At 33.8% G+C, this 21515-nt stretch overlaps 3 protein-coding genes and 1 non-coding gene across 5 annotated transcripts; 1 reads left to right on the top strand and 3 right to left on the bottom strand.

Annotated features, from left to right (window-relative positions):
• Positions 1–6998: 6998 nt before the first annotated feature.
• PPD5 (PsbP domain protein (Mog1/PsbP/DUF1795-like photosystem II reaction center PsbP family protein)) lies at positions 6999–11127 on the bottom strand. Of its 2 annotated transcripts, XM_085756590.1 has the most exons (10): positions 10862–11127; positions 10664–10787; positions 9812–9861; positions 9479–9546; positions 9289–9387; positions 8536–8595; positions 8232–8291; positions 8086–8140; positions 7751–7800; positions 6999–7226 (listed from the first exon to the last, which is right to left on the bottom strand). In XM_085756590.1, exons 1-10 carry the CDS (start codon positions 11097–11099, stop codon positions 7128–7130), a joined length of 903 nt encoding a protein of 300 aa, XP_085612716.1. In that variant the 5' UTR covers positions 11100–11127; the 3' UTR covers positions 6999–7127. The 2 variants fall into 2 exon arrangements, with proteins under 2 accessions (XP_085612716.1, XP_085612717.1); XM_085756591.1 differs by lacking the exon at positions 9289–9387.
• Positions 11128–12144: 1017 nt separating this feature from the next.
• On the bottom strand, positions 12145–12217 carry TRNAR-UCU (transfer RNA arginine (anticodon UCU)). Its single transcript has one exon. It is a non-coding gene; the product is annotated as a tRNA-Arg (tRNA).
• Positions 12218–12408: 191 nt separating this feature from the next.
• On the top strand, positions 12409–14647 carry LOC146942558 (DNAJ heat shock family protein). Its single transcript, XM_085756589.1, has 3 exons — positions 12409–12811; positions 13151–13530; positions 14038–14647. The coding sequence occupies exons 1-3, from the start codon at positions 12647–12649 to the stop codon at positions 14474–14476; spliced, it is 984 nt and encodes a 327-aa protein (XP_085612715.1). The 5' UTR covers positions 12409–12646; the 3' UTR covers positions 14477–14647.
• A 210-nt stretch (positions 14648–14857) lies between these two features.
• LOC146942557 (SPOC domain / Transcription elongation factor S-II protein) lies at positions 14858–21073 on the bottom strand. The gene is made up of 5 exons (XM_085756588.1): positions 20968–21073; positions 18296–20611; positions 17002–17122; positions 16111–16167; positions 14858–16025 (listed from the first exon to the last, which is right to left on the bottom strand). The coding sequence occupies exons 2-5, from the start codon at positions 20560–20562 to the stop codon at positions 15069–15071; spliced, it is 3402 nt and encodes a 1133-aa protein (XP_085612714.1). The 5' UTR covers positions 20563–20611; positions 20968–21073; the 3' UTR covers positions 14858–15068.
• Between the last annotated feature and the right edge of the window lie 442 nt (positions 21074–21515).

Genomic DNA, 21515 nt, shown 5'->3' with positions numbered 1-21515 from the left:
AAATAATTAAGTTGTAGTTAAATATATAGGCATTGATAAATAATTAAAAAAAACACAAACCAACTATATGCATGGAGCCACCAATATATTTATAAGAGAAATTATATTTGTACAACCATTTTGTGACAACTTTTGGACAATTTTCTCTCTCATACTCACATGTTGTTCTTTTCCTCTCTCTTTCTTTTTTTTCTCTCCATTGTTTTTTTACCAATAAGAAGATAGAAAAACAAGATTGTCATCAAAATTGTCTTCAAATGGATGTACATATCACTACTCTATTTTTAAAAATAATATATTCATCTTAATTCTTCATGTGTCAAGCAAGTATGACTCATGGAGTCATTCATTTCATGTGATAATGAATTTTGAATGTTTAGAAATATAAAATAACTATAAATTACAACCTCTATTACATTCATGTATTATGAATTTATTAAAGAAATGATCAAAACACATAATACATCGTTAAGTTTAAATTAAAAAATTAATTTTTGAATATTAGATAAATCATATACAATTGATTTTCCACTGCTCTCATATATTAAATATGACTTTTGAAATCATGTGTATCAACCACCAAGAGAATAATCAACTGACTACATACATGATACCCCAATATATTTTTAAAACGAATCAATTCTCCATAATTTTGTATGTATTAAATATGACTCTTTGAGTCATACATGTCATATGATGATGAATATATGTTTCTACATACACTGTTCTCTTCTTCTCTTTTTATGATTTTGTGCCTTTTTAATTATTTTCTTTTTTAAAGTATACAAATTAATACCATTAAAAAAATTAAGTATAATCAAACAAATTTTAATTTAATAGAAACTAAAACTACATGTTGAAATTTCTAACGTTAAATTATCTACTAATTTATTAGGAACAATTACTTAATGATATTAATTTGTCAAAAAATATTTATTAAGACAAGTGGAAATATTATAGGGTTTATGTTCATAGTATAAAATTTTTACACAAGTGGAAATATTATAGAGAGAAAAATAAAAAACTGATAACTACATATTCATAGCTCGTTTTTTATTGATTTTTTAAGAAAAAAAATCACTTTTAAGAGTATTGTATTCGTTTGTTACAGATTTAGAAAAAAAAAATCAAAATCTGAAGAAAAAACTCTAAAAACAGCTTCAAATGAGAAACTACTTGGCCTGTTTGTTACGGATTAAATTAAAAGTGATTTTGGGTCTGTTTGGATTGAGCTTATTTTGAGCTTATGCAAATAATTAAACTTTTATGTTAATTCATAAGATCTTACTAACGAAAATTGTATATTCATAAATTACCTTAACAAACTTATAAATAATACATTAATGTTTATTTATTTGCATAAGCTATTTTACATAATCTCTAAAATAAGACAATCCAAATAGACCCACGTAACATAATTTAGAGATTATTTTTTAGAGATTTTATGAAAAATCAGAATCTACTTTGCGTTTGTTTACCGTAGTCAAATCATTTTAAAAAAATCTAGTTTATTTGGATACAACTATATAAAAGAGATTTTTTATTACAAACTTAGTTCAATCTTTTGACCCATATTTTTTCTCCCTCTCCTCTATTTTTTTTTGGGATAACATACCACAGAAACTAACACCATTACAAATACAATCAAATCAAAATCATTATCTAAGAAGCATATATCATTAAGTACCAATCAAAACACACTCACACACTCACGATAAACACACTCCCCATAAAAACAAATACTCACAACACACTCACATTCCACAAACTCACACTCCCCATAAACACATAAGCACACGCACACACTCGATCCCTTTCAATAAACGTGCACGCTAAGTCGTCCAATCACCCACCTTTCCTCGAAGACCGAATTGCACATGTCACATAAACTCAATTCTCGCTTTTGTAAGGGAAAAAACCGTTGATCTATAGATCGATTGTCGATCTATTTTCAAATTTATTCTATATAGTTAAAAAAAAATTACAAAATCATTGATCCATCAGTTCATCTAATTTAGTTCTTCGAAGATTGATATGTAAATATTATTGTTTTTTTTTTCTTCTTACAAATGCAAATAAGGGATATATCACAAAGACCATAACAATAACTAGGCCATCAAGAATTGCAAAATTCCCAACAAAGAACGGAAAATTATGTATCAATCGAAACACCAGATCAGTGCGTCTTGTTTCGCGACCCGAAGCAATCCTCTATATACAATAACAACGGATATAACGAAGTAAAAAATGTTCCATTTGTAACATTGATGAACGAATAATTAAGGAAAGTTTGAGAAGCAAGTTACATAAACGTGAATTAGTTTCCGGAGTTGGGCGTCTATCCGACGGGAGCGCGCCGGAAGCCGCACTGTCACGACGTGTCCATTATGGTGGAGGACCAATTATGTCTGTCAGCATCAGAAAACTGTAATTTAAGTAAGAATTAAAGTTCTCTCTTAAATTATTTGTAGCGTTGTGGTTGAATTAACAAGAGAGTCAATAGAAAGTTCCTCTTTATAAATCAGTATCACGACTCTCTAATTTCAAATAAGCCATTCATTTTCTTGTAAATTGTATCCATTAATCCTTGATAGTTGGCGATTCTCGAATAAATATATATGAGCAACTTTTTTAAAGAAATTTCTTTCTGCCACAAGAATAGACGATGAAGTGTTTGTGGAAATATCTTAGCAACCGCATCTCCAATACCTAAATCCTGGTACGTTATCATAGATACCATTATTTTATTTTTTTTCATTCATTGCCTGAAGCCATGTTTCAAATAACCACGTAAAAGATATCTCAAACTCGTCTTGTAATAATGCACAACCAAATACAATTGATTGAAGGTAATGGTTTGTTGGAACATTGGTGTGAAATCAGAAGGAAAGTTTCGCTACAATTGATTGAAAGTGATGGTTTGTTGAAACATTGGTGTGAAATCAAAGGAAAGTTTCGCGGTCACATTTTATTGCATAGAAAATCTTCATTCAAACATTTCTCGTGATTCCAACCGTCCCTATCAAAAAACGTTAAATCACTGTTGTTAATTAAACATTGTAGCAACCTTTCCGGTGGGAAAACAAAGAGTAAATAGGCAATTACCCCCTTGATATTGTAAGTTTCGTCAATTACCCCCTTGAAATTAACAAAACTTCAATTACCCCTCTGAAATTGCACAACTTAATCAATTTACCCCCTCCGTCAAATTCTTTTGTTAGTCTACATGACGTTTTGCAAATACCCCCTGAAGTTTTGCACTTATGTGCAAAATGCCCCCCAAACTTGAAATTTTGTATAAATTTTTTTTCTCATCCTTGTCTCAAAAGATATTAGAGGCAAACAATTAACGGTTAACTTTAATATTTTAAACTCTACATTCTTCGCTTTTATTTTTTGAAAAAACCCATGTATTTTATGAATAAACTATTCAACTTACAATGTGTACCATGAATAAAAACATGAGTACAAATATGAACAACAAACTAAACAACTAATCTTAGCTTATTTGATTATGTAAATGATTGATCCGCTAGTTGTTTTTATAATCCCATTAATCATCAAAAGAAATAAGGAGGCAAAGGCGCAGTCTTTTTTTTTTCCATCTGTGTCTCATAAGCTTGCATGAAGTACATGGTGAATTTCCATCCATTTTTTTTCTTCAAAAGAAAATTATAAAACAAGAGAAACAAAGGAAGTTTATAGAAGACAAAACAAAGGAACATAGCATACAATGTTAGCAAAATGTTGCAGGTACCTCTTGCTTTTTGTTTAGTGTTTCTTTTAATTTCTTTGATGATCAATTGGATTATAAAAACAACTAGTGGATCAATCATTTGAATAATCAAATAAGCCAAGATAAGTAGTTTACTTTGTTGTTCTGTTTTGTACTCATGTTCATATTCATGGTACACCTTCTAGGTTGAATAGTTTGTCAATAAAAAAAGCCAAGAATGTAAAGCTTAAAATATTAAAGTTAATCGTTAATTGTTTGCTTTTAATATCATTTGTGTCAAGAATAAGAAAAAAATATATAAATTTTTAAGTTCAGGGGGTATTTTGCACATAAGTGCAAAACTTCAGGGGGGTATTTCCAAAATGTCATGTTGACTAACAGAATAATTTGACGGAAGGGGTAAATTGATTAACGTTGTGCAATTTCAGGAGGTAATTGACGAAACTTACAATTTTAAGGGGGTAATTGCCTATTTACTCGGAAAACAAATAAGTTACACTTTTGGGACTAGCCATGACATGATGAGTAATTCTTAGTTGGTCACATGACCAAACCATTTGCCATTGGTCACAACCAACCAATAACTGACACTTCATCACATTTAAAGAGAGAAGAGAGAGGAAATGGAAAATGTGAAAGAAGAAGAAAAACATAAGAGAGAGTGATCAAATGTCATTTCTTGGTCCTGTGACCATCCAAGACCTTCTCTGACATGATTGTGATTATTGTTAAAAGATTTTATAGCTTACATGTCTCCATTCTTTTCTTTTGATACAATGAGTGATGCTTGACATCCCATGCGCATGGTCGAACATTTCTTCTTCACTTCCATGTTGCCCACATGTCTTCAATTCTCAATAGAGAAAGTTATTCACGTTTAATGTAGACACGTTATGAATAGAATATTATCTCCGGTTAAAGAAACCCATGAGAAACAAAAAAGAACATTTTTAATTAAAATTGTTTTTTTTTTTTTTTTAAATTACCCACTCCGTCGCATAAGTTTGAGCCTGAGTATGAACTAGATCCAATGCTAGATATAGCCTTGGTTGGATCTCGGTGCCAATATAGGATTCAAGGACGGGCTAGCAATTGGAAGGGGGGCAGTGTGGAACAAGATACACTTTCACTTTCACCTAATGTGGTAAAAGATACTATCTATTATCTTGCTTGATAAATTTCGAGTTCAAAACTTTGGCATGTGTCCAACTATAATATGTATTGAGACTGTTAGATACAAACACAAATAAGGTGTGTCACATACTGATACTTAAGAATTACAGTTATCCTGTAAGTTTAACTGTCATTTTTATCTACAGACAAAAACACGCAAAGAGATGTATACACTTTTTAAGGGAAGGGAAGATGTACTTAAAGCCCTCTGATGGCTTTATTTGCATGTAATAATTGTTTTTTGGATTAAATATTTCTTGGTTTCTGAAAACATAACTTTTTAGTTGTTTTATTCTATAGTATATGTAGTTTTGTTATTTAGTTCATCCCTTGATATTTGTTGAATTTGAAGAAGAAAAAAATAGAAAGACATGGTGAAAGTGTGTATGAACAACACAAATCGCGGGATCAATTGTATATATAACCTCAAGATAATAAAAAGAAAGATAAATATAGGAGATAATATCTCTATTTACATAATATATGCGCCTATACAATAAATACAAAGATCATGATATATTTTCAACACTCCTGCTCAAGCTGGAGTATATAAATCATAATAACCAAATTCGAGGACTTTCAAAGATTTGGTGAAAACATCCACCGATTGATTATTGGATGACCATCTTAACAGATGAACTGTGCTAAGCTTACATAAAACCTCCATTTGCTGCTTAATCAAAATATTGCTCTTAACTAATTTTAATTTGTGAAGTCGGTCAATCGTTTCATCCGTGAAAGGCGATGCTCTTGGCATTCAATCATCAGGCAGCATAGTCTTCGTAGTATTTTCTATCTATGCAGTCTGTCAGAAAATTAGAGTCAGTTAGCAGAATCCATTTTAAAAGGCAATTGTCAACCCATCCTGCTCTTGAAATGCCACGGGATAGAAGGGAAGGGTGAGTTTGGCAAGGCTAGGAGTGTACTCACCTCAGATTCCTGGTTTGAAATCTGTTAGTACTACGGTAGATACTTTTGAGTTTTTTGACAATAATTTAACATTTGGAACAGATGTTAAAGTTCAGCTTGGAAAACGTCTTCAGGTAATCACAATAAAACTAGTCTATCTTCAAAAGTTTTGCTTCTTCCCAAAAATAGGTCTTAATCCAGCATTAATGTCAACCGACTTCTCTAGTCAATCGACATTGTATCAACAGAGGGAAAATAATAATTCTAACATTTCTTCATAAATAAAATAATAGATGACAGAAACTCTATTTTGACCATAATGGTTAAATGATGGAGGGGAAAGAAACATTGAAGGAATTCTTGATAAAAAAGTTTTTTTAAGGAAGGACAAAGGATTGGGATTCTCTTCCGTGGATTTTTCACCGAAGGAAGTCCGGTGTAAATCTCCATTATTCAATGGTTTTTTAATGATTTTGACCATCATGGTACAGCCAAATCAGTGGCTGAAGTTCCACAGGACCCTCCGGTCACCAGAAAGGATCCATGTCCAACAAGTGGTTACTCAATAAGCTTGGAATTTAAACATGGTCAATTGGATGAGTAATTAACTATTGTTACTCATTGGTAAAGCAATTGTTTTGTTGCAGGCCAGAGTCATTAGACAAATGAAGGAGTCAGAGATGACAACACAATGGTCCTTGAGCTATAAACTCACAAGTCGCTTGCATCTACGCCTACAATCCTCTTCATTACTATTTTTTAATGTTATGCTACAACATAGGGCTTATTGCCGTTACCTTGGGTTTAGGTATATAAAACTTGCACATTTGCTTTAAAGGAAAGGGTCTGTGTAAAAGGTAAATAGATGCATATAATTCTTTTGCTCAGATTGAGCTTGTTAATAGGATAGCTGCTGAATTAAAAGACACTCTTAAATTTGTATATTGATGAAAGAAAGTATAGAAAGATTAGATAGAATGACAGAGATGGAATGCAAGTATAAAATTCCTCATTCATATGCAGCCATTTAAATTTCAAGTTTTTCACTATTTCTTAAGAGTTGTTGATGACATAATTAGAACCACTATGACTAGGTATTTAAGATTTAACTTTTGTCATCATCATTCTATCAAAAGGGTTTTTCCCTAAAGAGACAACCGTTTCAGTAGGGATTTGGAAATTACTGAAATAACTCAATGAATATGAGATGCCATTAAAAATTTCACTCTTCAAAGAACATAATATGGCTACATGAATTTCACCCCACAAAGGTTACTACATGAATACAATAAGAACAAAATTTGATTTTTCACCAAAATCTCCAGGGATCTTTGTATGGAGGAACATAATTTTCTGTAGGACTGACAAGTCGAAACGAACTCACAGTCTTTTCAAGTAAAGGCCCCATCTGCATAAAAAATTATTAGAATGTCAAGGTTTCAGAAAAAGAAAAAAGAATAATAAATTCGTTAATTTTCAAATGAAGGTGATCCTTTGAACAATATTTTGATGGGAAGATGATTTGAAATAGTATGTCAGGTACAAATTCTAAAATTTCAGTAGAAAATGAAGACTTGGAGACATTAGTTAAAAAGACGCACTATATATATGCTATCAACTTCTCAGCTTTTACAATCCCATTGATAGATGAATAATTTTTTCCTTTATTCTTTTCCAAAAAAGAACCGTCACATGTTCTCAGTAAGAATTTATATGGATGACCAAACTATTGTCAAGTCAACTTAATGAGCTAGACGCAGTTGATCAGTGGCGGAGGAAATGCTGGATATTTGTTAACTATGTTTTGATGCTAATCTCATTTAGATGAATGTGATATGTAAATGAGCATACACGCAAACACCATATGAGAGAGAGAGAGAGAGAGAGAGAGAGAGAGAGAGAGAGAGAGAGAGAGAGAGAGAGGGAGGGTACTTTTTTCCACTGTGGACTGAGGGTCGAAGCGCTGATGGAGTACAAATAACCTGAAATCAAGCACAATTATTAACAGTTAATACTTTATGTGAATTTCTAAAAAGCTACACCAATACAAATATTTATTATTTTTAGCCTTATTTTTTTTCTATGGATCTTTCCTTTTATCTCTGGAACAAGTATGACTCTGATTGAAGGGAAGAGGCAAAAAAATTATTTCCAACAAGAGCTTTCAAGCAATATTATGCAGAGGATAAATTCACATTAGAATGCACAAGGTAATCTATACATGCACGTTTGCAATACTAAAGTAGGAATAATTTGAGAGGGCATACCATCTCTTTCTGCTGTTGAAGCAACATAATGCCGGTAAATTCCTGATTCTTCAGACTGTACAACCATCAGTCACAAGTCCAAAGTAAAAATCACATACACCACAACTTCCTTAAAAAAAGAAAATGCACCAAGAGGAAATACTTACCATTGAATTAGGTGATTTACGAATGAGGTATTCATAATACCAGTAAGGTTCGCCTCCAATCTGTGAGGAGACAATAAGCTCAGCAATGCATACTCTTTATCCAAAATATGTAAATTTGTAACAATTTTCAATCTCTGAAACATTTTTGTTATCATAACAAACAAATCACATGTTTTGGGATATTTTTCTTATTTGAAGATATCTTTTTATAGTGAATTCATTTCATAAACAGTCATATATATGATGCTACATGCTCACGTGTCTGTGTTGGAAACAATAAGTAATGATAATGTGTGAAGCTTACTTCATCAGAATGTGCATCGAGAACTGAACTCTCGGCTGAGCGCTGAACTGAGGTAACTCGCTGCGAAATATTGTAAATATCAGAAATAAATTTAAAGGATTTACACTACAGATCACAGGTAAAACACCTTTGTGACGTAAACAGTTGGATGCCAATCCTGCCTAAAGAATACAACTTCAAAGGCTATGTTACCTTGCATATACAAGTGCTCAAATAAACCATTAGAAACATTGTTCTCGGCAACATAACACATTTTAACATTGACACCCAAAAGCTAAAAAGGCTTGACTAATATGTAAATAGTTTTAGGATGTTACACTTCCCTTCATTCTTGTATCCAATATTACATCAAAACTTCTAAGTTCAATGTTTAAGCTATGCTGCAAACATCAACTATAGTTTAACCATGTGGGGCACCATTCTTAACTCTCTGGTCTGTGAAAATGTTTGAAACTAAAAGAAGAAAAAAAATATTGATTTAACATGTTGGCTTATCATCTATCTTAAAAAAAAGTTGCATGTCATCCAGTATTTTTTATGATCATTTTATATCGCTTATCTGGTTCTCCTATGCTTCCCAATTAGAGATAATATCTAGTGAGTAATGGGTGATTACGACTAAATATATGAATTTCAATCAATACTTGAAGAAACAGTAGCTATCGGGTATTGCTCGGGGTTAGAATTGATTCAGATTAGTCAAACATTAGTCAAACATAGTTTCCAATAAGAATAGCATGAGTAACAAGTTACCAGTGAAGATTTGTCAGCTAAAACTGAATCCACAACATCTTTTGCAGTCCATTTGCTCTTATCCTTCAAGTTTATAAGGTTTGCACTTGGAGGGCCTATCTGAATTTAATGGGAAAAAAGAAAAGAAAATGATAAAGCATTGAATGGTTAAATAAAACTTGATGCAACAAGTTTGAGATTGAGGAAATACCGTGACGGAAATGATGAGATTGTCAAAGAGATCAACACGTTCAGACACAATACGCAGCCGCGCATTAGCTGCAAGGAATTTACAGAGCAATTTTAATCCAGAAAAAGGAAACTACAAAGCAATCATACAGTATCATTATGCACAAAATCAGTATAGTGACAACTTCATATCTTTCAGATATCAATTCACGACTTCCTATCTTTTAAAAGAGCTTATATGAATTAACTTAAAATGTAGTGATAAGAAGTTTGCTTGCAACAAAACACAGTCTTAATTCTGAAACTCGTTGATAAGATAAACTCTTGCCTTGCAAAGGAAGACAAAAAAACTTACGAGAAAGTGGTGCAGCCGATGAATATCGTTCTGGCTTTCGAGATTCTACCCTTTAATTATATGGAAAGAGTTAGTTTCCTACAACAATCAATGAAAACTTGCAGGCAACAAGAGGGGTTGTAAACTAAACCAACTAGTTTAATTATAGTTTTGTTGGCACTAGTGATCCCACATCTATGGCCAAAGCATTATTTACTCTTGCTAATAATTTGAAGATGTGTTAATGGCTAGTTATATGGTCGACATACTTATAATAACCCATTCAACAATATCAATAACATGTTTAATGAACTTCTTTTCTCAATTGGACTAACATAGTGTGCCAATTTATAACAACTATAAATAAAGAAATAAGGGTCTCTTTGATTTTTGTTTTAACTTTTGATTTTAAAATTGTTACCTTTTTTTTCAATTTGTTTCCAGTTTAAGCGGGCAACAAGCTGCGCCGCTGGGCCTTTTTGGATGGCAAGAGAGAAAACAAAACAGGTAAACAACAACAACAATCAAGTCTTATCCCATTAAGTGTGGTCGGCTACATTGATCAAATTATGCTATAATTTTCTATCATAAACCACCAACTCATTAATCTTTAAATCTTTCTTAACAGTTTCTTTTTCTCTAATGATCTGACTATCCTCCATCTAATCTACTCTCCTTACTACATAATCTACAAGCCTACTCTTCTCTCTACATGAAAGTGGGAAAAGAGGCTTTAATAGTTTCTGTTATAGCTTTTCTAGGTAAACAATACAAGAATTTGACAATTCAAAGTGATAACATAAAATGAACGTTCAAGTTAAAGAAAACGAAAATAAAATAAAATGGCAGGCAAAGGCATACATACATACATACCATTTGAAGACAAAATTTTTAGAGGGAAGCTCAAGAGGGTAAAGATAAGAATAGGCATTGACTTCATCCAAAAAAGAAGCCATTTTGGGGTCTTGTTGAACTTCTTCATCTCCAGCAAGAGCCACTGCAAGACAAGACAGAATAGCAAAGTCAGTCTCAATTGTAGGTAGCAGCAAATGAAGAAAAAGAGGAATTTACCAGAAAAAGGAACGCATGTTGTTAGAGATAGTGAAGTGAGGCCTCCTAACAGCACAAAATCCCTTCTAGAAGAAGAAGAAGAAGAAGATGATGAAAAATCTCTTTTATCATCGGATTGTTGGAAGGAGCATTTGGTTTGGTTTTGGTTAAGGATTACCCTCCTGAAGATAAGGTTGTTATTGGGAAGAATAAGAGCTGGATTGTTGGAAGGACATAGCCATAGAGAGTGTAAAACCATTGCTAGCTCCAGTTAGTTTCACCACTTCGCTATTTCCAATTCCATCACCCCACCTATAACATTATCTCACTTTCATCACCTTATTTTCCTTTTTTTTTTTTTTTTTATTTATTTGATACGACCATTTTAAAACAATTTTTCATAATGTTAAATATATTTTTCATCCATATAAAATTTACAAATTTAATTTTAAGACAAGGAAAAATAGAATCGAAAGTAACTCCTGAGCATAATTATTATATTTCTTAGCAATAAAATCAACTTGACTCTGCAATAAGTTTGGACAATGAAATTTCTCGAATTTGACAGTTGGAGAAAACAAGTAATTTCATCTCCTTCAAAAAAAAAAAGTAATTTCATCAAGGAGAGGTTCAAGAAAAAAAATGAGCTCACCTTTTTTTTTAAGGTTATATGAGCTCACATATTAACGACAATTGTATTAACCAATTTCTTTTTCGTTGAATTTTTAATAATATTTGTTAGTTTAATTTTATGAAGATTAGTCACTTTAGTCCCTTAATAGAAAATGAGTCGTCACTTTAACCCCAGCATGCAGATAAATTGTAAAATAATCCCTGAATGTAGACTCTGTTAGTCAATTTAATCCCTGAATGCAGACTCCGTTAGTCAATTTAGCCCCTGAATATGGACTCCGTTAGTCACTTTAGTCCCTGAAATTGACCAACAGAGTCTACGTACAGGGATTGTTTTACAATTTCTCTGCATTCAGGGATTAAAGTGACTACTCATTTCCCATTCAGGGATTAAAGTGACTAATTCCTCTTAATTTTATCTCTTTTTTGTATTCTTGTCATCACATCTCTCTCACATCAACATTTTAATTAAATATTAGATGTCAAAGATAAGAGAGGGATTAAAAATAAGAGAGGGATTAAAATTTCTTAATTTCAGAAATTAAGGAACCAAAATACGGATGGATAGAAGAATCAAAATTATGGATTTAAGAAAAATAAAAACTGGCTTTAGAAAAATATAAAAACTGGCTTTAGAAAAATATATAGTATTAGTATTAATCAGTAAAAAACACGCCCAGTGGGACTCGAACCCACAATCGCTTGATTAGAAGTCAAGCGCCTTATCCATTAGGCCATGGGCGCTTCGTGTTAAACTCTATATACTATGAATATTTAAAGAATGACTAATAAAATTAATATTCTTTTTTCAACCGTCGTTCTAGGTTATTACGATTTTGTATGATCCAAAATTTTCCGCTTAGTTTCAAACCGTTGTTGGTTGGTCTGTTATTAACAAGATAATAAAAATAATGCATGCACACCAAATCGTGGCGCTGTAACATTCAAATATTTTCCAATGCAAAGCCAATGAAAAATCTCTCATATTTCTGAATTGTTTAATCAACCAATTTTTGTTTGCTTTGTTGATCACAACGTTATCAACTTTGCATGAAGAATTGTTGATTTTACGATTTTGGTATCCAACAAAAGAATCTAAATCTCAAGATTTTTATATCCTAACATTTGCAATATTAATTCAGATTCTCAAAGAAAGAAAGAAAGAAAAAGAAAATGGGTGTGGATTACTATAACATTTTGAAGGTGGATAAAAATGCTACGGAAGATGATTTGAAAAAAGCATATAGAAAATTGGCTATGAAATGGCACCCTGACAAGAACCCTAACAATAAAAAAGAAGCTGAAGCCCGTTTCAAACAGATCTCTGAGGCTTATGCGGTAACAAAATCATTCCCCATCTTTTCTTTTTTTCAATTTTCCTTTATTAGGGAATTTAATTATAATTTATAATGACACCTAATGTGTTGCATTTTCTTGATCATGAATGTTGATATTATTTTGCAATACATGGAGGGTTTAGTTTTATGTCATGGTAGAAATTGGAATTGAAATGGTGATAAATGAATCACAAAATGTTAGGGTTTTTTTCATATAGGAAAATGTTAATGGTTAATTTGTTAGGGTTATTTTGTGTGGATTCCGTATCAAAGAAGTTATATACCCTCTTGTTTATTAACGACATGAATCTCAATCTTGAGAAATTTTTATGAATTTTAGGTATTGAGTGATCCTCAAAGAAGGAATGTTTATGATCAGCTTGGAGAACAAGGGTTAAAAGAAAGGCCATCACCAGAAACTGAGTCACCAAGTGGATTTTATCCAAGAAGTGCAGAAGATATCTTTGCAGAATTCTTTGGAAGTAGTCCCTTGAATTTTGGATCATCTGGACCAGGGAGGTCCAAAAGATTTCCATCTGATGGTGGAGCAGGAAATGGTGGATTCAGCGGAGATTTTAATTCTAGAACACATAGCGAAAGAGCGAATACACCAAAGAAACCACCGCCTGTTGAGACTAAATTGCCTTGTAGTTTGGAGGAGTTGTATTCTGGTTCTACAAGGAAAATGAAGATCTCAAGGACAGTAGTGGATTCCTACGGGTACGTTTCGTTTATCATCGTTTGGATCCTCTGCAAGGCTGCTGCAATGGTACAACCATTCAGTGGAGATCCCAATCCAACTTATTATATGAACCTTTATTGTTGTGTTTTTTGTTGTTTATATAATATGCTTGGGTTGGTTTATTTGAGCTTATCTACTAACATTGTGAGCTTATGAAAACAACATATAACAAGTCACATAACCTATTTTCAACTTGTTTTCATAAGTTTGTCATGATAGCTTACGAAAACGCTTATAGTTTATATGAAAATGGCATGACCTTATCTTATCTTTTGTTATAAAATAGTTTATACATAAATGCTTATATAATAAGAGTTTACGCTTAGTTAAACTGATTATCCAAACAAGGTCTAGGTTAGAGATATAAGGACAAAAGTTACTGCCTATTAATTTAATCATGAGTATTAGTAATGACACAAGATGTTTGTTTGTTTTATGGGTCAATTGTTCTAAGGTGTCTTTGTTTATGATGACGAAAATTGCAGAAGGGAAATTAAAGAAACAGAGATATTAAGCATTGAAGTAAAGCCGGGATGGAAGAAAGGAACAAAGATAACATTCCCAGATAAAGGGAATCAACTAATTAACCAACTTCCAGCAGATCTTGTATTTGTGATTGATGAGAAGCCTCATGAATTGTTCAAGAGAGATGGGAATGACCTTATTGTGAATCAAAAGATATCACTAGCAGAAGCTATTGGTGGAACTTCAATAAATATCAAAACACTTTACAAACGTAGTTTAAGTGTCCCGGTGAAAAACATTGTGAGTCCTGGTTATGAGCTTGTTGTTGCTAATGAAGGAATGCCAATAACAAAGGAACCCGGTCATAGGGGTGATTTGAGGATCATATTTGAGGTTAAGTTCCCAACAAAATTGACACCAGAACAACGTGCTGCACTGAAGCGAGCATTGGGTGGTTAATCTACTAGGATTATACTTTTTTTTTTTCTTCTTTTTCATTTGTCATGTAACTTTTCGTACATAGTTTTTGGTGTAACACTAACATGGCCCTTCTTAATATTGTATTCTCTGGTAAAACAGTAATATGTAAACAGTACAATACTAATATACATATGTTATAAATTTCACATATATCAGTTAGAAGCGAATTTTCCATACAACTGTTTATCGTGCCTCCAACCTTTCGTAGAACATATAGATGTATATGTCCTAAAGACCCAAGTACGAATATTACAGAGTAATAAAGTAGTTAGCAATAGTAACGCTCACATGGGTTGCATTACATATAAAGCATACAACGTAACGAAAGCAACGTGGAAATTAAAAACTCTTAAAATAAAATTGAAGGAATATTCTATCGTCCATCGTATTTATTCACCGCAAACTAAAACAGTAGAAGAGAATAAAAGTCATTGGCACCGTTTACTACCACAACAGGGTATTGATGTTGCAAAAAGATGAAAACAGTCTGACACTAATAAGTTTACATGGCTACAACTGTAAAAAAAGATCTAAAAAAAAAGTAAAATAAACGGAACTGAAATGAGAGAAACTAAAGTCTTCTACTTCTAGAAACATGTTGAGACCACGGAGTAGTTCCTTGTGTAGGTGTTCCATAGGGTGGTGCAGCACTTGGTTGTGTGTTGTTACCCTGAATAGAAGGAACCCACTGAGGGCCAAAATTTTGCTGTACATGTGTCACATTCATAGGGGGTTGCAGATATTGTGTCGGCATAATTGGTTGCTGGGGTAAACCCGGAAATGATTGATTCACAACATGAGGTCTAAGATGAAAATTATTCATTGTTTGTTGGGGCGGAAACTGATTCTGGTTGTTGATTTGAGGTTGCCATTCTGGTATATCATCATCATCGTCATTCCAGGGTTGAATTGACCCCCCAAATTTGTCCTGCCAGTTTACCGAGGTTACAGTTGTTTTGTTTTGCCCATATTTGTGTACAAGTTCTCTCATTTGTTGTGCAGGACGTGATGGGGTTTGAACAACCGAGTGAGATGTGACCATACTTGGTCCCATATGTTTTTGAACCAAGTGTGATGATGGATTTGAACTACCGGAAAAATTATACTCCGGGAGGTCATCCTCAACCCGGGCTACCGGTGGCCCGAATCCAGGAGGAACGTCGTCATCATCACCACTCGGAGGTTCACTAACGGTGGTCTTAAACCCCATAGAGGGCACTGCATTATGGGTAGAATTGGCATTCACATTAGTATCTTGTTGTCTTCTACTCAAGTTTTGCCTTTTAGAGCTATGTTTGTGATGTGATTGTGCGGTGGGAGATATAGACGTAGTTATATTAGTTTTTCTCCATACAATAATACCAATTAGACCATTATCAATAGAATTAACTGCTTCAATTTGTTCCTTTGGAAGTATCTTGCTGAGCATTTCAACTGTTTTCTTATGAGGTGGGCAAAAGTAAAGTTCAACTCCATGCACAGGTTCTGCAAATCCCACTCTCTCGTCCAAAATATACGAGTCAGCCACCTGCATTTCAAATTACCTAATTATAATGAACAGTCCGCAGCTAAAAATAGGGTTAAATAACCAATCTAATAATAGCCGTCATTACCTCACGGAGTGTTGCTTGCTCCTCGGGGGTCATGCCTTTGGAAATAAAATGTGAAACCTGCCATACAAAGAAACTTTGTAACTATTCATAGCACAAAAAGAAAGTTAAGTGTACAGCAAGTTTTCATCATATACACAGCTCTCTATCAGTAATTGGTAAAAATATTCAAATCAAAAAGCAAGTGGCTTCAGTCAGGCAATATATTCAAACTACTTAACTAAACTCGTTTACATTGCAACTCATCCTCAGGATACAATGCAACTCATCCACACCAACTTCGGGAGCCAGTTTTATACCCTCCCCTAAAATAAGAGTCTCATTGGGGAGATTTTTCTCATATAACTCTTCAAAATTTGTCACTAAATTCTTCGCCCCACTTTTTATTAGATGTCAAAACATTTCATACATGTGTGTATGTGCATGTATTTTTGTGATTCCATGCTTGTAAAGACATACATGCCATGAAAACGAGAAACTGTTTTACTAAATTTGCCAGACATAATGTATTTACCAACAAAAATAAAATCAATCCTGTAATCCAATTTAACAGTGACAAATGTTTTTACAATTTATACAGATCCCTATATTTGCTTTCTCCCCCATATCATATTTCTATTGTTTTATCCTGACAGCCTTAAAAACTGTGTCGGTAACATATACACTATACAACTACCAATCAACTGGCTTCTTCATCTCATCAATTAAAAAATATAAAAAGAGGAAAGCACACACTGTATCGCGATGATATCGTTTAAACACGTGATGAAAAGAAAAAATTAGCATCAAGCTGCAACAACTTTTTTCATTTTTAATGATTGTTTTATATATGGCTTGCGAGATAAACAGAAGATGATACACGAGTCTAGCACAACAAAAAAAAACTTGAGATACCATGATGGCACGACTTCTTGACTGTGGAAGCTCTCGCAGAAATTTTTCAAATGCATCCAGTCGAACCCTTCCCTTGATCTCGAGAAATCCAGGCCAGTCTTTGGTAGAAGTTTTCTCACCGCTTCACAAAGAATAAAATGTCAGATCAGAAAAAGGAAAAAAAAAATATAATAGAAATAATCCACTTCAAACAGTACATATCAAAACTATAGTTTTTTTTATGAAATAAGAAAAAATTTAAAGTGGTTTTTGGTGTGGAACACATCAACCCCACAACATAGACCTCTCCAAGCAATAAATCTAATTTCAAAACATTTTCCACCTTCTTCAAGATAAACACAGAACAGTAGTTGGGATTGTTTGTATAGACACAGAAGGCATTGAAAAGCACAAATAATCGTATATACTATGAAATAAACATGCCTGGTTACTATAGCAACAGTTACAAAAGAAGTTGGAAGAACCAACAATTTTCTAGAAGTGAATTACTCTAAAAAATAACTGAAACTAGATGCTTAAAAGAAGCTTAAAAAACAGACGAGCGGGTTGTTCCATAGTCAATTAAGAACCATGTCAAGAAACTAGAAAAAATTTAAACAGCCTGACTGAAACCGCGTTCACAAAAAGCAATTGTAATTTGCAATTTTATTTACCCAAAAAAAAAAAACACGAAACGAAACAGCTAACTTGTTCATTAGATGGCATATTGGCATGTAGGAGTAGATGAAGAAAATAAATATAAATAAGGCTTCCAAAAAAGGACCAATTAAAAAAGATTCCATGCCCTAGATGCCATTCAAAAAAATAAAAAATACATGCCCTAGATAAATCTCATCAAACTTGTTTTTCATGACATTAAATTATGCTTCAGCACAATAGCCATTGAGTTCAGCTAGAACATGAAATTTTGATCCACAGAACATAAGGGACCGCAGTAAATGTAGGATGCCACATATTTAATGCAAGATTGTTAGCAGGCTTAAACAAAATCACAAGTAAGTCAGTACCAAATAAAATCTGAAAAAAGCCATGAGCATAAAAGAATGAGAAAAGCATACACAGTTACAAATTCCAAAATCACATCCAAAGTCATTACTACCCTTGTATATGGTTGGAATACTAACTTCCATGATATTATTGATCTTTCACCTCTTTTGTATACAGTTTAAGAATTTTGCTTAACATGCTAGATGAAAAGAATTAGTCATTTTGTCACAATATTCGGATTTGAGTTTAGAGCAGAGGAACGGTTTATTATGAAGATGTAATAAAAACTGGTAGTAGAGTAGACTACCTTTTGAAGATGCTAATGACTGAATCAGTGGTTGAGATGTTTGGCTGGAGCATTCCCTCCCAGAAGCATTCACCCTTAATGGGAACTGTAGTTTTAGACATTTTATCCTTGCCATGTCTCTCTTCTGCATGAAACTGACTAGCTCTCAACTCAGCGTCATCGGAAGTTGACTTTTTGCCATCAGGTGACATTTCCTTGGTATGACCATCAGTCGGCTTTGTGTCAGATCGGCTTTCACTGTGTTTTGCATCAGACAAGATGGACCCTGCATCAGCATTAACTTTTTTTTCTTCCTCAGCATCTGTGCTTTGAAGCTTATCAGACTTACTAGCACTGACATCATCTTGCTCACTGGGAGTTAAATCAGAAGATTTTGATTTAGATCCAACCCCAGAAACATCCTCTTCCGATATAGGTGCTTTTCCAGACTCTACAGGTAAATTTTCAAACGGTGGCTCAGAATTAAGAGATTCCATGAATTCATCAAGTGATACAATTGGTGGAAGAAAGTTAGGGTCCTTCAATGCATCATCATCTGTCATAAGCCCTTCCATTGGATCAGTCCCATCATTGGAAGAAATGGTAATGGAAAATTGATTATCTGTCTGTAAGCTGCTCTTTTCATTGTCAGTGTTTACATTGCTTTTGACTACATCAGGTTTGGAAGGAGAAGTGCCTTCCACGTCCTTCTTAACCGGTTGCCTTCGAACAACAGAATTTTTGCCACCAGACACCTCTTCCACTGGAACATTGTCTTCATGTTCAACTTCCACTTGAAATTCACCTTTATGCGTTTTCCTGACTAAACGTCTAATATCAACATCTGAATCAGGTAAAACCTTGATTTTATCGAACTCCTCAGCCTTGGCTATCCTCCACTCAGAAAGCTCCTTTGAAGCAAGTTCCTCTGCAGTCATGGAACATAGTTGTTCTGGAAGAATTTTACCAAACATAACCCTTTCTCTGAGTTCAGGATTATTGCGATCTTTCAGGTTGAACAAAAGAGACCTTCCCTTCTCTTTGTATTTCTTATTCACACCTCCAAACAGTTTGAAGAGCTCTGCTTCTATCCTTGATGCTAGAAGCTCAGGTAAAGGGACCACCTCCCTACAAACTCCACCTGTTTCCTCAGGTTCCAATTTCTTCTCTATTGTAGTTTGGCTTTCACTTTGATCATCAATGACCACCATATGGTCCATATCAGATAATACCCAGGAAAGACCATTTCCCTGCAAAAGTTCATCTTTCACAAAAAAACTATCACTGAAAGGAACATCATCAGTAGTTAAAGTGTAGTTAGACTGAAAATCTTGCTTATCGGAACTCAGCATATCTTCATTGTTTGACACGTTTGTGAATCCCGCTTGATAATCCTTAGGTTTTTCAGAAAAACCTTCAGTAGATGTACTATCCAAGTGCTCTTCTCCCATCACATGGTCAACGGAATCAGCCACAGGTAAAGAGGAGTTAACAGGCTGACAAATTTCCTGCTTTTGCTCCGGAGCAGTGTCAGCGGATGCGGATGCTGAACCAGCACACTGAGAGCTATTGGCAGCATTGTTTGGTTTGTCGTCGTTTGACACCGGAGGTTTATCTTGCTGGGATACCAACGCCAGAGCAGCGGCTAATGACTCCCTCATCTTTGACCGAACACTCTCAGATGATTCAGTCTGAACCTTGGAGGATTCTTTCAACTGTGCATTCTGATTTTTAGAATTTGAGGAACGAGGAGTCGCGGGTTTTCCTGACGTGTTATCCGCTTGTGTTTTTCTTTTACCACTTGCCGCCGAATGATTCACCCTAGAAGGATTTGATGAGGATTGCATCCGTGGAGAAATTTTGGTTGATGAATTAGAACCTTGCGGCATCCAAGGTCTTTGTGGCATTGGTTTCTCCCGCTTGCTAGGTGTTATAAAGCTACCCGAAGGAAGTTCCATTGTTGCCTTTCGCTTAGGAGCTGCTGACACTTGATGTGGCCCCAAATTATTCGGCGCTGCCCCCATTTGCATGGATTGTTTGTTCTGCATAATAACCCGGTGCATTCCCATATTACCACCACCTTCATGACCACTCAACCGATTAGAAAGTGGTAAACCTTGAGACATGGGTTCACCATTTGAGGCTCCCTGATTCTGCGACACGGAATCAGTGGACACAGGACGTAAGAGAGCCATTGAGCCATCTGCCTTGTTCATTGTAGGCTCCAATTGAGCCATCTGACTGCTTGTTACTGACTCCGAAACCAAATTATTCGACATTCCAACCATTAGAATTAATCAACAACCATAGAGTACACAATTACAAACAAAATCCCACCTGAAATAATTCACATGACAATACAAACTCAATCATTCAACAAATACTCAGATCAAAACAGATAAACCACTTAGACATAGTCTTTAATTCGACATAAAAACAAAAAATCATCTCAAAAAAACAAAATTCTTACACTTAACAATTATACAGTGAAGAACCTAAAGCAGCAATTGAATTGAATGAAATGAAAGAAACCATTGATTATGAATTAATTGAATAAAAGCAAAGGTGAATAAGATGTGCTAATTTTCGACAAATTAATCAGCGGAATTAACAAGTGTTAGTAATTCTAATTGTTTCTCCAATGAAACGAAAAGGATAATTGGAATTGGAATGAAATGGATCGATAACATTACCTTGGGAGAAGAATATTGGGGGGGTGCTGAAAGTGAAGAGAGAGTGCGAACTGAAAACCCTAAGAGGAGGAAGAAGACGATAACGATATCGAAAGAGAGAAATAACCAAATTTCAGCGTTCGTGATTCTTCTATCGATTTTATCCCCCCTAAACGCAGCGTTGCAACACACTTTTTTTTTTTTTTTTTCTAACAATAACCAGTTTTTGTTTTTTATTTATTTATAAAAAAAATTAAGCTAAGCAAATCTGATTAACACACGTATATTAATTTAATTCTTTTTTGAAGGATTTTAATTTAATTCTTTATTATTCATCTAAATCATTTTTTGACAAATTCAACTAATTCTGTTATACTTTTTTGTTTTTACCAAATCATGTATTTTGGATCACTACAAAAAAAAGTCATGTATTTCGGACACAATGAATAATAATCATCTTTTTTTTTTTAAGGAATAATCATCTTTTTTTTTTAACAAAATCATGTATATCGGACACAATGAATAATAATTATCTTTTTGTTTTTTGCCAAAATGAACAAATCATGTTG

Source organism: Medicago sativa, chromosome 3, assembly GCF_051527215.1.
Source record: "Medicago sativa cultivar Bolivia chromosome 3, Bolivia_mono, whole genome shotgun sequence".
NCBI classification, from domain to species: domain Eukaryota; kingdom Viridiplantae; phylum Streptophyta; class Magnoliopsida; order Fabales; family Fabaceae; genus Medicago; species Medicago sativa.
The sequence above is the reverse complement of the archived record's forward strand: the minus strand, read 5'-3'. Positions and strand labels throughout refer to the sequence as shown.

Bases quoted from the DNA above. Each gene is read 5' to 3' on its own strand.
- PPD5 (XM_085756590.1), bottom strand. From the start codon at position 11,099: ATGGTTTTACACTCTCTATGGCTATGTCCTTCCAACAATCCAGCTCTT. The intron at 9,862-10,663 runs GTATGTATGTAT...ATATAATTAAAG, and splicing joins AAAAATTTTGTCTTCAAATG to GGTAGAATCTCGAAAGCCAG. The intron at 9,547-9,811 runs GTAAGTTTTTTT...AATTCCTTGCAG, and splicing joins ATCGGCTGCACCACTTTCTC to CTAATGCGCGGCTGCGTATT.
- LOC146942558 (XM_085756589.1), top strand. From the start codon at position 12,647: ATGGGTGTGGATTACTATAACATTTTGAAGGTGGATAAAAATGCTACG. The intron at 12,812-13,150 runs GTAACAAAATCA...TATGAATTTTAG, and splicing joins AGATCTCTGAGGCTTATGCG to GTATTGAGTGATCCTCAAAG. The intron at 13,531-14,037 runs GTACGTTTCGTT...CGAAAATTGCAG, and splicing joins ACAGTAGTGGATTCCTACGG to AAGGGAAATTAAAGAAACAG.
- LOC146942557 (XM_085756588.1), bottom strand. From the start codon at position 20,562: ATGGTTGGAATGTCGAATAATTTGGTTTCGGAGTCAGTAACAAGCAGT. The intron at 17,123-18,295 runs GTAGTCTACTCT...TTCTTTGTGAAG, and splicing joins GTCATTAGCATCTTCAAAAG to CGGTGAGAAAACTTCTACCA. The intron at 16,026-16,110 runs GTAATGACGGCT...TTTGAAATGCAG, and splicing joins AGCAAGCAACACTCCGTGAG to GTGGCTGACTCGTATATTTT.